The sequence below is a fragment of the Puma concolor genome, chromosome F2, assembly GCF_028749965.1.
Source record: "Puma concolor isolate L17-30 chromosome F2, mPumCon1.1.hap2, whole genome shotgun sequence".
Taxonomy (NCBI): domain Eukaryota; kingdom Metazoa; phylum Chordata; class Mammalia; order Carnivora; family Felidae; genus Puma; species Puma concolor.
The window spans coordinates 428,654-445,908 of record NC_141684.1 but is presented as its reverse complement, the minus strand read 5'-3'; the positions used below and the strand labels follow the sequence as shown (position 1 = coordinate 445,908).

At 61.2% G+C, this 17,255-nt stretch overlaps 1 protein-coding gene across 2 annotated transcripts; it reads right to left on the bottom strand.

The window, feature by feature from the left end:
- Window positions 1-197: 197 nt before the first annotated feature.
- TONSL (tonsoku like, DNA repair protein) lies at window positions 198-13,296 on the bottom strand. Of its 2 annotated transcripts, XM_086695758.1 has the most exons (26): window positions 13,211-13,296; window positions 13,021-13,116; window positions 12,597-12,739; window positions 11,804-11,987; window positions 11,323-11,452; window positions 10,984-11,155; window positions 10,785-10,899; window positions 10,101-10,246; window positions 9,848-10,000; window positions 9,487-9,612; window positions 9,165-9,345; window positions 7,841-7,923; window positions 7,649-7,738; window positions 7,228-7,300; window positions 6,987-7,150; window positions 6,789-6,912; window positions 5,919-6,649; window positions 5,747-5,823; window positions 5,193-5,346; window positions 5,028-5,106; window positions 4,179-4,480; window positions 3,847-4,018; window positions 2,951-3,126; window positions 2,352-2,425; window positions 1,682-1,815; window positions 198-456 (listed from the first exon to the last, which is right to left on the bottom strand). In XM_086695758.1, the coding sequence occupies exons 1-26, from the start codon at window positions 13,233-13,235 to the stop codon at window positions 266-268; spliced, it is 4,095 nt and encodes a 1,364-aa protein (XP_086551884.1). In that variant the 5' UTR covers window positions 13,236-13,296; the 3' UTR covers window positions 198-265. The 2 variants fall into 2 exon arrangements, with proteins under 2 accessions (XP_086551884.1, XP_086551885.1); XM_086695759.1 differs by having other exon boundaries at window positions 7,649-7,923.
- Window positions 13,297-17,255: the final 3,959 nt, after the last annotated feature.

Here is a 17,255-nt window from a genome sequence, read left to right as displayed (position 1 = left end):
GCGCGTCCCGACTCCTGGCCACGCCCGCGGCCATACAAGCCACAGGCGGGAAGGGGCTCCGGGAAAGGAGACTGCCCTCTCCGCGTAACCACCAAATGACCAGAGCTGCCCCCAGTTCCAGCGGGCTCTCAGCTCCCCTACAGCAAAGTGAACCCCCGCTTTCCCCCTCCCACCCGCCTTCCAGGCAACAGCGGGGGTGGAGGCAGCAGCGGCGATCGTTTATTTGAGGCGAAGGTGGGTTGCAGGGCAAGGGCAGCGCCGCCTGTCAGAGGCGCCGGTAGAAGAGCTGGGGCCCTCGGTCCAGTGTGCACGCACTTCCAGGCTGGCCGGGCAGCAGCTGGCGCAGGGCGTCACGGTCCTCGGTGGAGAGGCGTCTGCTGCACAGCTGCAGCTCCTGGAGCTGCGTAGTGATCCTGTCCCAGAGGCCCAGGCCCAGGGGGCCCTGGACAGCACAGCCTGCAGGGGGGGAGGGGGGAGCTGGTCTCAGGGAGCAGGCCCCAGCGAGGTAGACGGGGGAATCCCGCAGGAGCCAGTGGCGTTCGCAGTACACCTATGGAACTCCCAGGCCTGTGTTCTTTTCTACCAACGTGGTCCTCAGGAAGAGACCACTTCCCCTGAGCCCCAGGGGCTACAACCAGGTGCTTGGGCAGATGCCCAGGAGAGGCCCACTAACACCCTAGGAAGGCATGTGTGCTTCCAGAGAGGCCACCCGGTCCGTGGGTTCCTTTCATAGCCAGTAGGCAGGCAGGAGGGAGACTGGCTAAAATAAATGCTGCAATCACATCTGTGCCTCTGACAGTTTCTATGACAATGCCTGGGGTCTTTCCATCTGTAAAATGGACACTATAGGAATGCCTATGGGTCTTAAGAGGACAGACACTAAGCTGTCAAGGTTTGATCTCCAGGGAGGCCAGAGTGCCCAACAGGCTCAGGACCCTAGGGAGCTAGGGGAGAGGACAGGTACAGATGCCAGGTGTGTGGGAAGCAGCCCCTTAGCTGTGTGCAGATATCCCACCAGCTTGCCTTCAGGGCTGCCTTCTTGGAGGAGCCGGCTTGGCCTTGTGGGGTGGGAGTGAGGAGCAGGAGGAACCCAGGGGTTCCCTGTGTACACATCCACTCCTAGTCCTTATCCTCCTAGAGGGCAAAGCCTGATACTCTCCTGCCCCAAGCCCTGGCTGGATGTGTCAGGCTATTGGGTGGCCAGTTTACCAAATTAATGTCTCCTGGGGTCATCGTCAAGGCAGCTCTGGTAGGATACTGTGCCTGGGTGTGGCCAAAATGAGAATACACAGGCTGGGAAGGTAGAGTCAGGGCAGGCCCTGCCTGGAAGTGGGAAAATCCCTCGGTGGCAAGTTCTTGCCATCCTGATCTTGAGCTCTGTCCTTTTGCCAATGGTAATTAGGAAATCCTTGTGAAACGGGACCCACCCCCTTCCCCCCCCCCCCCCCCCCCCAGTCACCATGGTCTCTGAGGTTCAGGCTGAACAGGCCAAAGGCAAAGCCCCCATGGTCCTCCCTGCCCTGTGTTAGGAACCAGGCTTATACCCCCTTCCAGTCACACTGGTCACTGTTCCCCACGGTATCTAATTAAAGGAGCCCAGCCCACCTTTGCCATCTGGCTGGTAGCAGTGACAGCCCATTTAGAGGAAGCACCAGGGCTTCGGGTAGGTCCCCAAGCTCACCTGACAGGCCAAGGAAACTGAGGCCTTGGGGCCGCACCTGGAGGGCAGACAGGAGCTCCTCCAGGCCAACACGGCCAATCTCAGGGTTGGCAGACAGGTCCAGTGAAATGAGTGAGGGGCAAAGAGGAAGGCATCTAAGACAACATGGGAAGAAATAAAGGGGTCAGCCTCTAGGGAGGGAGGCCCCCAGTACTGCAGAAAGCTGCCCCAGACAAACCACAGCTCTGGGAGCCATAGGCCAGGCCCTATAGGCTCTGCCCCAGTATGCACGGGTGCAAGTACTTCTCTAGGGCCAGCTGGACACTGCCAAGGGCCAGGACCATAGTGACCAGGCCTGGGTATATGCCTCCCTGGCTTGGGTGCCCAACACCGCCAAGAGCCAGCTGAGGCTGGAGGGTCATGAGTGGCCCCGGTATGGGCTGCTACAACAAAGGGTAATGGGAAAGGCTGTCAGGAGCCTCAGGAGTACGGGAAGAAGAAACACAAGGAGGCAGGCTTGAAAGCTGGAAGGAGTGAGGGGAAGAAGCTGTTACTACCAGTTGTTACTACCAGGGCCTCGGGTAGGTCCCCAAGCTCACCTCCCTTCCCTGCCCAACCCAGCGCTCCAGGGTACTGGGACTTGAGATCAGACTCCCTCAGAATAGTGCAGGAGTGGGTGGCACAGCATTACCTGCTCAGTTCTCTCACCGCCTTGTCGCCCAGGTGGTTTGCAGACAGGCTCAAGTGAGTCAGAGCACAGCCTTCCTAGACACAGCAGAGGCCCAAAAGGAGTAGGGTTGAGTGGGGCACCTACCCTCTCTGCCTCCCAGTAGAGGACCCAAACCCAGGTCAGATACCTTCCTTCTTCCTCAGAAACAAGGGGCCAAAGACTGCCTGACCCCCAAGGCACCAGAGGGGAGCAGCATCCCTTCAATGTGAAAATCAAAAGGAAACGCCTCCCCTTCTAAGTCATACTCGACATGTGAAAATCACAGGGATCAGCCCCACATGGAAGAGTCAGGGGAGAGAGCCCTAGGAAGCCTGGCCAGACCTTGGGAATCTGCCTGGGGTCCCAGGCACCTTTCCTGCCGGCCAGGAATTCACAGCCCGAGGCAGGCAGCTCTCCCAAAAGCTTCACCCACAGCTGTTCTTTCTGAACCTGCAACCCTCTTCCCAGGCTGCTCCTACCCCTGCCAGGTCTCAGGTGCGGAACTGTAGCCCGGACAGCCCAGCCTTGCTTTGCCATGGCAACCCCCACCCCCACCCCTCTCCCACCAGCCGCATACACACCTTAGTCAGGAATCTGACCACAGGCTCCACGAGGTCTGAGTCACTCTTGCTAGCTGCCACAGAGCTAAGCTCCAGGCGCTGGAGGGTGTGAGCGGGCAGGCTCTGCAGGGCCTGGGCCAAGGCACTGGTGCCCAGGATGTTGTAGGACAGAGACAGTGTCTTCAGGTGCTTGGCATCTGCACGGGGGACCAGAACCACTGTCAGCCACACACGGTCACCAACCCAGCCCAGCTGCAGTCCTAGGCCCAACACCTTCATGATCCCTCTGGGGAAGCTATCATCCCTGAGATTTTGTGCATGCAGAACTGAGGGAATTCCCACCTGGGGTTTCCCAGGCAGGGAGGGGACAGGGCCAGACCCTTGAGCCCACCCTCTCCCCACCACCTCTGGGCTACCTGCCTCCCCCAACCCAAGCCAGGACGGAGTACCTGAGACAGGCTCTGGGCCAGGGTGTCTGTGAATGATGGGGTGGGGTTGGAGAGCACCTCCTGCTGCCCTAATCCCAGCCTCTCCTCTGCTGTTGCTCTCACATCCCCAAGCCCCACTTCCTAGCCCACCACTTCTGCAGAAAGGCCCCCTGGAGGACTCCTAGTTCCCAGTCTCTCAGTACTGGGACCACAACTCTCCGCGGCCTCGGTGTCCGTGGTGGGATCATCTAAGGCAAACGGAACGCTAAGAGCTGGTGAGAATAGGGAGACAGGGACAGCGGCCCATGGCACGTCCTAGGGGAATGACCCGAGCCCAGGAAGACCTAGCACATCCACCTATGTGCTCCTAGACACCACGCCTAGTCGCCCGGGGCCCCTCTTGCTCAAGGCTCTCTGTGCCCCTGGACATGCCCTTCTGATGGCAACTGGAACCCTGGGGCCAGGGAGCGGACATGCCCATCAGCTCACCTTGGAAGGCACTACCTAGGGCTGCCTGGTGGCTCAGGAAGAAGCTGGGGCCAAAGCCACAGGCCTGGAGATGCAAGGTACTGAGTGAGGGGCAGGCTTGCAGGATGAATGCCAGGGCCTGACCACTGCCATCCCCGAGAGGGTTCATGCTTAAGTCCAGCTCCTCCAAGTTCTGTGGAAGACATGGGCCCCCTGGAGAATCTGGTCTCCTTGCCATCCCAGAGCTGGGCAGAGGTCAGCACTCGCCACTGCACCTTCCCACCCAACGACGGGCTGATTGCAAACGTTCTGATGCCGCCCTGTTGCCAGCCTGCTGCTCCCCATGCCTCTACCTGCAAGGTGGTCTGCCCCAGGAGGCCTGTGGCAAGCTGGCGTAGGCCTTCAGGGCCCAGGTGATTGGAAGAGAGATCAAGGAGAATCAGGCCAGGCATGGTGCCCAGGGCGGCCAGCAGCTCAGCAGCACATCCATCCCCCAGCCGGTTCCCTGCCAGGTGCAGCTCCCGGAGAGCCGCGTGCAGCTTCAGGGCCCGCAGCAGTGGGGTGAGCTGGGTCTGGCGCAGGGCCAGGGAGCAGGCGCTGAATGAGGGGCCCGAGCCCTGGCACTCCATGGCCTGGAGCACCTCCTGGTGCTCCTCTGGAGGGGGGGGATATAGCGTCACCAGGACCAGAACCTGCCGTTCTGCCCTGGGAATCCTGGGGGGGTCAAACCAAACATCTCCCTCCTCACTCATGAGCCCTGGGACACCCCAGAGGTGCTGCAGAGCCCAATCCCACAAGCCTGTGGGCCCAGCATCACTTGAGCCCCCACGCGTGGCTGGTGGGTGGGGATGTCCCTTCTCTGACTTGTCAGGTCCTCTCGGCAGGGCTCCAACCTCTGTCACCGCCATATCTCAGGGCCCAAGGCAAGCTCCCTCGGAGAGCCACCCTGGACCTACCCTTCAGTGGCTCTGGTGACTCTATGCCATCCCGCCTCCCACAGGGCCAGTGTTGGGGAACACCCACATGTGTGGGCACCGGGCAGAGGAGGAAAACCTGAGGCCAGATGTCGGGGGAAGGGTGCCTCGGTGGATATCTAGGGCTCTGGGACATTAGGCCCACAGACCTGGGAGTGGCACAGGAAAGTGGACCATGAACACCCAGCCCCTCTGCCCAGGCCACTTGAGGCTCTCCTGGGCTCCTACCTTGCTGCAGGCTCTGGCAGGCCCTGCGGTAGCGGTCAGCCAGCGGGGGGAGGTCCCACGAAGTCACCTCAGCCAATACCTGCAAAGCACCGTCACTAAACAGCCCCGGGGGCCCCCCACGCTGGGGGCTCTCCTATGCTCAGGGCCCAGGCTCCTACCACTCACCTCCTCATTGCTCTGTAGCACATCAGGGATGGGGTCCTGTGGGGCCAGCAAGGCTCCCTCCTTTCGCAAGACGAGCCTCGGCAGCAGCCCACAGGCCTGGCAGTAGCGCTGGGCAGCCTGATCAGCCAGCCAGGCCACAGAGTGGACCTCCCTGCTGCAGGGACAAAGGGGAAGCTGAGCTGGCCGGGTCCCTGTACACACTGAGGAAAAGCCTCTAGGGTCCTGCCATCTCCAGGTCTATAGCTCTTCTGTCTGGCTCCCTCCCCTCCCCTCCCGCTGCCCCTGCCCAGGACATGCCCGTGCTCTCTGCAGCTCTTCCAAGCTTTTCCTAGGGGCCACGGGGCCTGGCCTAACCACTCCAGCGCCGTCTATGCTCCCGCGGGGCACTCTTGCCCTGGCCTGCAACCTCACGTCAGCTATGGGAGGCCCCCTGGACAGCAAGGTGACGCAAGTCAAAGTAAGCCCTTGTGACCCGCGCCATCTGATCTGCAAACGTGAGGGTTCTCCCAGGGGTGCCGGGGAAGCTGGGACTCGGAGGGCATGTGACGCCTTACCTGTGTGGGACGGGGATGAGGAAAAGACTGTCCTGAACTCGCACTCGCACCCGGATGGGAGGGGGCAAAGACGGACCCTGCTGGGTGGGGGCAGGGCACAACAGCCTCAGTCAGAAAACACAGCCGTCTAGCCTCACTGCCCCCACCGCCCCCACCCAGGGAGTGCACCCACCGAGGGCTGGCCCGCCACAGGGCTCTTCTCCCCACTGGGCCCCGAGGCCCTGGAGACATCCGGGCTCCATGGAGGCTCTGCAGCCAAGCTACCGTCTCCACCTGCCCTGACCAGTGCACCGCAACTCCTGAGACGGGGCAGCCGGCTCTGCCTGGCCCGGGCCCGGGGCCTGCTGGAGCTCTTGTTGCCTGACCCCGAGGCACTACGACCGGTACTGTCACCACTGCCTGGGGAGCGGGGCAGATGGTCATCCTGGCGGCTGTGGAGCAGTGGTGAGTCGTCCTCCAGCCAGTCTGAGGCCAGACACTCCTCTTCAGGGATGAGCGCTGGCCGTTGCTGGGTGGCCTCGCCTGGACCCCAAGGTGGGCCGGACCCCAGGTGGCAGCTCTGGGCACTGCCCACGCCTCGGATGCCCACCCAGGGAGCACTCGCTGCCGCCGCCTCCCGGTTGCTGGTGGATCCGGGCATCCAGGCTTTGTCCTGTTGTGGCTGGACAGAATGCCGGGGCCTCTTCTGGTTCGGTCGGGGGGGGCCTGGGTTGTCCTCACCCTCTGAGCTGCTACTGCTGGCCAGTTTGTGCCTGCTCCTCCGAGGCCTGGTCACAGCTGGAACTGTCTGCCCCAGAGAGACCCTAGCACGAGCCTGAGAGTTCTCTGGGGGTCCTGGGCAGGGGCTCGAGGGAGGAGAGACCTCAGGGTCAAACAGATGGTTACGTGGAAGAGCGTGGGGAGCTGTGGGGGGATAGAATCTCGTGTGAGGCAGCGTCCATCACTACCCAACCACCCATGCTAAGATGTCACTTGGAATCAGGGCCTGGGGCACTCTCAGGTCAGGGAGAGCCGTCCCCAGGGGCAGACGGTCTGTACTTGCCTCGGCCTGAGGGGGCCGCCCGGAGCAGCCTCTCCATGGCACCAGCCTTCTCTCGGGTTTCGCTGTCCAGATCCTTGCCATACAGCTTCACCCACTGCTGCAGTGTCTCCAGCGGGCTGTGCCCCTGCGTAGCGGTTGGCTGAGCAGGGCCGGCAGGAGCACCCCACCCGCCACGGCCTGGCCTGTACCCCCACTCACCTTCGTGGTTCGGAGCGTGACTGACGCTCCCCGTTCAATGAGCAGTTCAGCCACCTCGAAGTGGCCGCAGTTGAGGGCATCGTGCAGAGGGGTGATGCCTTCACAGCCCTGGCCGCCTGGGTCATCTACCACAGCCCCGTGGTCCAGCAGGAAGCGGACAATGTCTGTGGGCCAGGAGATGTGAGCTAGCTCCCAGCCTTTGTTGGCCCTTGTCCTTGGCATGTACCAGCCCCGTACTCACCCAGATGCCCGTAATTGCAGGCCTCATGCAGGGGTGTCCAGCCACAGTAGTCCCGAGGGTTCAGGGGGTGGCCCTGAGACCAAGGATGGGAAGGAGCCTAACCTGAGTATCCCTCAGGCTGGCCTCACCGTGGGGCTCTGAGGTCCCAGGAGAGCCAGGGCCTGGGTCTCAGAACTCAGAACGGGCCCCGTAAGTCTACCCTCAGGCCTGGCTCTGCCCTGGCCTAGGTCCTAGGGGAGAGAGATGGTCCCCACACAAGATGCATCATCTCAGGGAGGCCCCTGAAGGGACTTGTGCAGGCCCAGCAGCCACGATGCACCCTGTAGCCCCCATGCCCTGCCCTATCCCCTCAGGGAGACAGTGCACCCCAGGAAGAGTCCCCATGACCCACAGAATAGCTAGAACAAGGCAGCAGACCCACCTGCCTTACAAGGTCCTGGACACGACCCAGGCGGCCCTCGATGCAAGCTCGGTGGAGCAGAGTCTCCCCAACGTCATTGCGCCGGTTCCACTGTGGACAGTTGTCCCAGGACAGGAAGCAGAGGTGTGAGGGGACCAGGCAGTCCTGGCAAGCATGGGAGGGACACACGCAGTACCCCCACACCATCCTCACCTTGTTCACCCTCTGCCGGCCCAGGCAGGCCCGCAGCTCCTCGTCCTCCTCCGGTTGCTGGGACCAGCCCTCAGCATCACCCTCTGGAACAGAGCCGGGCCCACTCCACGTAAGCCAAGCCCCCCCGTCCCCAGGCTCCCCTGACCTTCCAGGCCTGGAGGACGGGGGTCCAGTGTGGACTGCTATTCCACTCCCAGCCCTGTCCGTGGTTGTTCCTCACTCACAGACCCCCGGCCCACAGGGGATGCACCCGACCTTTCTGCCCACCTGACCCCTATCCATCATGTGCTGACCCCATGCCCAGACCTCTCTGGATCTCCCCACCCCAGACTTCTGTCCCCTCCTGGGAAGCACCCTTGTCGGGCCAAGTCACGCTCACATTACAAATAGCTCATCCTGTGAGCCCAGGTGCCCTCCACCTGCACGTGCCTGGCCTTCCTGTCTGCATCTGCCTCCCCCAACTCACTTGGCTGACCCCACTCCTCTTCTCTGCTCTTGTCCTCTACTCCCTCTGCTGCTGGTCTTTGCTAGAACCTTCTTCTACTTCACGGGCTCCTCTTACATGACCACTTGCTGAGTGGTATTACCTATATAGTTCTTGCTTTGGTCCTCTAACTCTCCTCTGGCTGCCTACACCCACATACTGGTGACACGCAGCCTAACCCCCTTCTAAAGCATGGCATAACCTTCCCACAGCCGTTGGCCGCTCACTGAGAGGTTCTGGAAGCCCCTCAAATTCAAAACTGAACTTGTTCCTTGTGGCCCCAGGGACAGGTCTCCCACCTCCCGCCTCTCAGCCAGAAGCGAGCCACCGGCTTGCACCCACCAGCCTGGCACCCCCTGGGTGATGGCTCCAGCCTATCCTGCACACCCACCTCCCACAAGGCTGACCCTGCCAGCCTTGAGAGAAAGCCTGCACCAGCTCTCAAGGGTTTCAGGAAGTGCTGAGCTCCTGTGCCTGGCAGCCAGTGTGCTGTCTCCACTCCCCTCTTGTCTGCCCTGTGCCCTCCTCTCGTGGTGCCACTTCTCCAGGTCTGACCCTGCACCTCCTTCCCCAGCAGATACCCACTAGCCTTCCCATCAATGACTCCTCCAGGAAGGTTCCGGAGCTGCCTCAGAGCCCCCCACCCCCACTCCCCTCTTCCATCTACCAGCACAGACCGCCCTTCCTCCACAAGGCTGAATCCTCCTGTCGCGAGCCGGTGAGCAGCCCCAATGAGGACTCCACCCTCGCGGCCCAGCCCAGGGCCCAGCCCCAGCAGGTGTCAGGGAGGAAATGCCACAGGCAGCTGGCATAGGGGCCAAGGCAGCATTCGGGCCTCACCACTCTCCGAGAGCTCCACGTCGCTGGCCTCGGGGGTGTCACCATCACCCTCCTCCTCCTTATCCTCGTCCTCCTCCTGGTCTCTGGGCACACTCAGCTCCTGCAGCCTGGCTTCAGTGCCAGGGGCCTCCTGGGGCTGCAGCCTTAGCTGCACGCTGTGGAGGTGCTGTAAGACCTGCCTCTGAGGGGCAGGGGATGCCCAGTTCAGGGCTCCAGGGGCACTAGACACCCTGAACGGGGAGATGGGGGTGGGGGACGAGGACAGGCAGGTCACAGGAAAGCTGCACTGGGGGGTTCCACGTGCGTGGATGGGCTTCTGTACCTGCAGCTGGGGCCGCTGGGCCTGCTGGGCACAGCTGAGAGCCTTTTGGAAGCATGGTGCCAGCAGCTCATAGGCATCGCCGGCCTCCTCTCGGGATAGCGCAATGTTTAACCAGGTCTTGGCCTCCTGGAGCAGGAGGAGGAGGGATGAGCTTTGTGGCTGCTGTCCGCCCCACGGAAGTGGCCCCGGCCAAGGCCCAGCTCCCACTGCTGCCCCCACGAAACAGGAGGACGGCAGCCCTAGAAAGGGAATGCCTGTCCACACAAACACTCGAGAGTGGCGGTCCTGAGGCAGAGCCGTGGAGACCTACTCGCATAGCCCCTCTGCACCCCGGGTAGGACCGGACGCCATTACTGCTCACCTCCAGGGCGTCGCCACCACGCAGCCTCAGCTCCTGTTCATAGTGGGACACGGCCCGGCGGTGGTCCTTCATGTCTCCCAAGGTGGTGGCCAGGGACACGTGGATGACGGCCAGCTCGGGCCCCGGCCTGCTTAGCAGTTCTGCAAAATACAGCTGTGGAGGCAGTGACAGCGAGGCCAGGGCTGCCTCACACCCCAGCAGCCCAGAGTGTCACGACCTCCCCTTTCCTCCCGGCCCAGCAGGGGACGCACACCTGCTTCTGGTAGGCCTCGGCCGCCTTGGGGAAGTCGCCTGCCTTAGAGAACAGGTCCCCCAGTTGCTCACAGATGCCCATGGCACGCCGGGGGTCACTGGCCTCTGACTCTTGCAGCTGCTGCTGCAGCTGGACCACTGCCAGCACTGCAAGAAGAGCCTTAGTGAAGAGGGGACACAGCGTGGGGCTCCGACCCGACCGCCACCTGTGACTCGTGTGCCCTGGGTGGGCTGTCCACTGTCTCTAGGCCTCTGCTCGCCCCTAGGTAAGGGGGCAGTAACAAAACACACCTCGTGGACTTGCTGCATGGATCAGGAAACTAGTAACTGACACCTTGAAGAAGCACCTGGCTCACAAGGGGAGCTACTAGCTCCTGCCACTTGTCAGTCCTCACGGGCCACACGCGCCGTCTGCTCTCCCATCCTCTCTGGCAACACTTTCGTCTCCGCCTTGCCAAAAAGATCCTGGCTCGTCTATAAATGCCCAGCCAGCCTCCTGAGCACCCTCAATGCGTCCCTCAGTGTGTCCCCCTCTGACACACCATGCTGAAGGCTCAGAGAAATGGGGGGCTCTCTTCCCAACAAGAAGGGGGTGGGGAGCAGGAAAAGGCCTCACACTGATGCCGCCATCTCCTCACCCCTTCCGGGGGAAGTTCAGCACCCTGGGTCCCCTTCCAAAGCTCACCATATTTAAGGGTCCGGCAGATCGCTGCCTTCTGCAAAGGCTTCTGAAAGCCCAGCCTGTAGGCTTTCTTCAGGGCTCTTTTGGCAGCCAAAAAGTCCCCCAGGTCTTGGAAGATCTGGGGAGAAAAGAAAGGTGAGATTGCAGGCTCCCTGGAGCCCGAGCCCCTCGGCAGGCAAGGCCCAGAGCTGTAAGTGGGCACCTGCGAGATGAGCACGCAGCAGTCGCTCTCCATGAGCTCCTTCCTCAGGGCACGTGCGCACTCACGGGCCCCCTCCAGGCAGCGCATGGCTTGGGAGTGCTGCCCTCGGCGCCAGTGGATGGCACCCAGGTTGTAGCGGGCACGGAATAGGTCCTCGTAGAGGCGGTTCTGCCTGTGGGAGGCGACAGGGCTCAGAGTGACTGGGGGCACCCAAGCGCTGACATGTAGCTGCTGATGCTAAGCCAAGCCTGCTCTATGCCACAGACGTGCGGCAGGTGAGCAGGGAGGGCAGGCAGTGCTCTCTCAGGAGGCTCCTTCCTCCAGGGACGGAGGCCTTACTCGGCAAGGAAGATGCTCTTCCGGAAGTAGTCATTGCACGGGGCCATCTGCTGCAGGCTCTCAAAAGTGAGGCCCAGGTTGAGGTAGAGTCGGGTCCTCATCTCACTCAGCTCTCGCTTGGTCAGCGTCCCTAGAAGATGCCCCCACAAATCCTCAGTGCCTCATCCCCATTTGGGGTATCTAACTTGGGGTCTGTGCAGCCTCTCCCCCACCCCTCTTCCTGTCTCTTGCTGTGGTGACGAGCTCCTGCTGTAGACAGAACGTGGGAAGGAGCAGACAACGCCCAGACGTGAGGCTATGGGGAGCACAGGCCATGCACCTCCTCATGGGAGGCTTTGAGGACAGATCTCAGCCTAGCAAAGGGTGGGCCCAGGCAGGTAGAACCCACCATACAGACAGAGCAGACACTGGAGCTGTGGCCTCCTCTGCTAGCAGGTCAGGAGGCAGAGGTTGGGAAGGCCTGGCCTCTGAGGGCCCTCACCCTGCAGCTTCTCGTCCACAATAGCCAAGCTCTTCTCAAAGGCAGTCTGTGCCTGCAGCAAGGCGTCCTGTGACTGACAGTGGTCATAGATGTCCAGGTAAGTGCGGCCAATGGTGGCCCAGGCCCTCTGCAGCTCAGTATGATTAGACAGGGAACGGGCCAGCTCCAAGTAGCGGTGCTGGTGCTGGGGTGCAAAGGAATGGCCATTGTGAGCCAGCTCCCACCTCAAATCCCATATGTACCCCAACTCCAGGAGGCGCCTACCTCTGCCAAGGAGAACCCCCTACGCCCCTCAAATCCCCACAGAGCAGGACAAAGCCAGGCTGCGCAAGTCCCATATCCTCTGTGCCATGGGCTGCCTGTGGGGACAGCGGTGCCACACTCCAACCAGCCATCATCATCATATGGAGGAGACGCTGACTGGGAGTTAGCTGGGCTGTTGCAGCCCTTCTCGCCAGGACCCGAGCAGGCCCTTTGTGGACAGTTGTGCCAACTCCCCAGCTGGCCCACAAACACAGCTCAAGTGTTATGTTCGTTAATGGTTTGTGGGGCCAGACTCCCAGGCTATGATGTGCCTACCCAAAGACCAGACTACAATTCCCTGACACAGGGCTGCCTGAAGAGGCCACGTCCAAGCGTGTCCCCCTCTAGCCAGAGGCCAAGACAGTGAAAACTGTGCTTCTCTCCTCAGAAAGGGACCAGCTCGAAGTGTGGGCTCTGCAGGGCCGGGTGTGGTCAGCATGGGTGCTGGGGGTGGGAGTGGGCGCTGGGGGTGGGAGTGGGCTCTGCCCACCTTCAGGGCAGCTGAGTAATCCTCCAGCTCAGCCAGTCGCTCTCCGATCTTGCGGTGGGCCACGGCACAGCCCAGAGGGTCATCGATGCTCTCCAGGAGCTGTAGCTCATGCTGGTGCTCTCGCAGGGCCTCTGTGTAGCGGCCTGGGCAGGCAGGCGCGGCAGGCTTCAGCCCTGGCTGGGCAGTCGGCCAGAGGCTGCGAGGGCGAGCGAGGGCGAGCGAGGGCGAGCGCAGCCGTGGCCGACCCTGGGCGGCCGGCTCAGCAAGGTTCCTGGCCCCGGCCCTCGGCCTCCCCTCCCCCCACGCCCCGTCCCCGCTGGCTCACCCGGTCCCCCATCCCTTCCTGCCCCCCAGGGCTCCGACCTCCAGCCCTACAGTTCTCCCGGCCCTGGACCACAAGATGGGCCAGGCCCGGGGCACGTACCATGGCTGGCCAGGAGCTCCCCCAGCTGGTGGGAGAGGGCGGCCTCGTCCCGCAGCTGCCCGCTTCTCTGGGCCTTGGCCTTGGCCTTGCTCAGCTCTGCAGAGAGAGGGAGACGAGGCAGGGACGCTAAGCTTCTTCGCCTGAGTGGGCCAGACCCTCTCCTCGCCCAGCATTCCGCCCGGAGACTCACGACGAAGCTCGCGCTCCACATTCATCCTCGATCAGCCGCGCGCGGGGATCCGGACTTCCCGCGTTCCCTGCAGCCGCCGCCGCGGCTCCGCCCCCGCCAGGCGGGGTGCATCCCGGGAAATGTAGTCCAGCCGCCCGAGGCATCGTGGGAGCTGTAGTCCGGCTGACGTCCGGTCAGGAAGGACAGTGAGAGGGCGGCGGGAGGATCGGCACCTCCGTAGGCTCTTGGGGTCGCGTGGAAGCTGAGCCCCATCCTCACCCCTGATCCCGGCCCCGCAGCCGCCCTTGGGGTGCGGTCTCCTGCGCTCGTGCTGCCGCTAACCACTCACACATGCGCAAAGCCTATCTGCGTGAGCGACTTTACTTGGGAGACACACTGCCTTCATTTAAAAGGAAATGAAGGGATCTATGATCTAATACCCTTGAGTACTTGGATATGTGCATGTAATCAAATACGCCCCTTTTCACAGAGCCCGCGGAACAGCCACGAATGCAACCCCAGAGCCGTCGCGTTCAAGGACACAACCCCCCGTGTTTTGGGGGAAAAGGGGGGATGGATGTGTCTTCCAAAGTGAACAAAGTACTTCTTCCTCAGTGCGCACACAACGAACTCTTGAGGGCTTGGTGCACCCAGGCCTCAGACCTCTAAATGCCTGTCCTGTATCCACTGCTTTGAGGTTTCAGTCCCCACTACACAGCACATCCAGCCCCGGATGCAGGGTGATGAGACTGGTGTCCAAAGACCCCAGGGGAGGCCCGGAAACAGTGTGAGGTGGCTGCATTTATTCTCTGTGGAAGTCAAAACAGACCCAATAGGGTAAAACTCTCAGCCAGTGGATGAACCATGAGGCCCACAGTGGAGGAAGTGAGAGAGGGGGTAGATGGGTCTGTGGGTCTAGGGAAGACTGCCCAGGACCGGTGATGAGGCTGCAAGGAGTGGGGGCAAGGGCAAGTCTGAGGAACTGCAGGAGATGGGAAGTTGGATCCAGGGAACCCTTTTCTCTTGGAAGGGTGAAGGGCTCTGCAGGTCCCTAGTTGGGTCTCGTGGGTGGGGAGCACAACAGGGAGGCCCTGAAACCAAAAGAGCTGCTTGGAGGGCAGGCTGCTGGAGTGTGAGGAGCACAGTGAGGGGTATGTGGAGATGTGGTAGGGGTGAGAGAGCGAGGCCAGCGGGGGTAGAGACTGGCTCAGCTCAATAGGCCAAGGGCAGAGACTGTGTTGGGGCTCCCCTTCCAATGTCAGCATTCACAAGACAGCCCAGAGAGGACCCCACTTGTCTATGCCTCAGCTTTCCCACTGGTCAGACAAGATGTGTATGTGGGGCAGTACTGAGCAGGGTCCAAGGAGTGGGGGCCGGCAGGGGCAGCAGCTGAGTCCTGCCCAGGATGCTGGCTTCACCCAGGGAAATGCATCCATGAGGCTGGCTTTTCACATAAGGAAACACAGACAAAACATGGTTTGGAATTTTTTTGAAACTATATAGTTACATACAGAAAATATCCAAAGAGAACGCAGACCACAATAGTGACACGTAAGTCATTTCCCACAATGATAAAAACACCTCTCGCTTTCCTCTTTAAAAAATTATTTTTATTATTTTTGCAAATGTCTCACTTGGGTGAACTGAGGGATGTAGTGCACATAGGGGAGTGGTGATGGCAGAGGGGGCAGCCTGCTGTGTGCCCCCAGGCCTCCTCCACATCTGCCAAGGTTGCACCCCCACTCTCTCTAGCTCAGGATGCCAAATGCCAAGGGGTCCTGGAGACAGACCACTGGTGTTCTCTCCTAACAAGGAGGTTGGGAAATCCCCAGTAAATCGATGACCCCGGTGAGATGCCACAAGTAGGTTTGTGGCATCAGCTTCCAAGAGTGGCCACGACACACTACAATCTCCCAAGGTACCTGCCTCCACCAGGATGTAAGGCTCAGCTGCTGAGGTGACCGTCAGAGTGGGGGCTGTGTTGGGGAAGGCGATGCTGGGATGTATTACTACTCCTCTTGGGCACCCCCCAGACATGCCCTTGGGCTGCCAGAAATAGTGGGCTGTATGCCCCCGGCAACCCGGGAGCCCTGGTGCTGCAGAGCCCAGCCCATCTACCACCCCCATCTAAGAGCTGCTAGGCCTAGGACTGTGGGGACAGGGCGCAGAAGGCCCAGCTGGCCTTGGTTTCTCCCTCCTGTGGCCCCCGGCCTGGTCCCCTCTGGCAGCCACATACCTGACCTGCATAGAGATGTTGCCTCCCACCCTACCCCACCCAGGAGAGCCTTCGGGCGCTGCTCCTCTGCCAACTCAAATCTCTCACACACAAACCTAAATTACAGGCAGACCAGGCAAGCCTGCCCCTACCCTGACTTCTCCCCAACATGGTCACTTAGAAATCCAGAAACCCTACACAGAGGGTGTCCATCCTTGAGAGATGCGGAGATCCAGGGACATGGGACCATCCCCTCTACACACAAGACCTAGCACACGGCTACCTGAATGTCATCCTCTGTATCTGCCAGGTGTGTGTGTGTGTGTGTGGGGGGGGGTGGTGGGCAGCACTTGAGGACAGGGGGACTCATGCCAGGGTGTGCTCCCAAGGATGTGTTGGGGGCCAGGGCACGGGGTCTTTGTGGAGGGTAGGAAACCAAGTGTAGCACCTCTGGGTGTCCTCAGTGGCCAGGCACAGGTGGCCTTGCAGGAGGGGGTTGCCCCATAAGCCCCACGCCCTAGACTGGAAACAGGAAGCTAAATAGTCTTCTCAGTAGAACTAAGCGAGCTGCCCTGGGGTGAGAATTGGCTCAGAGGGCTGCCTGAGCTAGGCACTGGGATGAGACTCTCACTCTACCCCATGCATGGCTCCTTACCTCTATTTTTCAGCCCCCAACTCTTGGGCCAGGAGAGGGAGGGACCACAGGGAAAGGCCAGGCCTGCGGCTCTGCACGCTTACTGTCAGGGCTGCCCCAAGTGCTGAGCCTACAGGGCCCTGGAAATGGGGAGCGAGGCTGGCAGAGGAGGGCAGAGACTGCTCTGAAGCGTGGGGTAGGCCAGGCCTGGGCCGAAGGAAACGGTTCTTTGGTATTGAAGCAGCAGAACCCTATCGCAAAAGAGATGTGTCTCCTAAGCAAAGGAGGGGAGCCAAGCTTTCCCCTCTCCAACGGCTCCGAAGGTCTCAGGGTCCTCCACACAGGGCTCCTACCCTCCCTGTGAGGGCCCCACACAGGGCCTGCTCACTGCTCACTGAGGCCGTGAAGAGCTCCCTCCAGTGAGAAGCCACGTCGCCCAGGGACTGACCTCTGGGAGGTGGCAGCCAGTTCCTGATAGCAGCACGGGGATGGCCAGCCCACTGGAAACCTCCCAGCCAGGCTAGCTCACTGCCTGCGGCCCCCACAGCTTCCCTCACAGGCTGGGGAGGCTGCGCTCTCAAGGCTGAATACAGAAAATAGATTCTCTCTTGCTAAATTTACATAACTTATAGAAGAGCCTGTGAAGAGTTTAATTTTGTTTTCCTGGAAAGAGACAGAATTTCACCCTGCATTCCGAAGCATCTGCTGAGCCCTGGCAGCCAAGTCCTATCTCTCTGGAGCAGCTGGTGTGTGTGTGTGTGTGTGTGTGTGTGTGTGTGTGTGTGTGTGTGTGTGTGTGTGTGTGTGTGTGTGTGTGTGTGTGGTTGCGCGCATGTGTGCGCTGGGGCTGCTGCAAGACCCGGGTCCTGCAGCTGGTGTGTGTGTGTGTGTGTGTGTGTGTGTGTGTGTGTGTGTGTGTGTGTGGTTGCGCGCATGTGTGCGCTGGGGCTGCTGCAAGACCCGGGTCCTGCAGCTGGTGTGTGTGTGTGTGTGTGTGTGTGTGTGTGTGGTTGCGCGCATGTGTGCGCTGGGGCTGCTGCAAGACCCGGGTCCTGCAGCTGGTGTGGGTGTGTGTGTGTGTGTGTGTGTGTGTGTGTGTGTGTGTGGTTGCGCGCATGTGTGCGCTGGGGCTGCTGCAAGACCCGGGTCCTGCTTGCTCCCCTGCCCAGGCCTGTGACAGAGGGGGCAGTGTCTCCGAGTCTCTGGCAGGGGGCGTG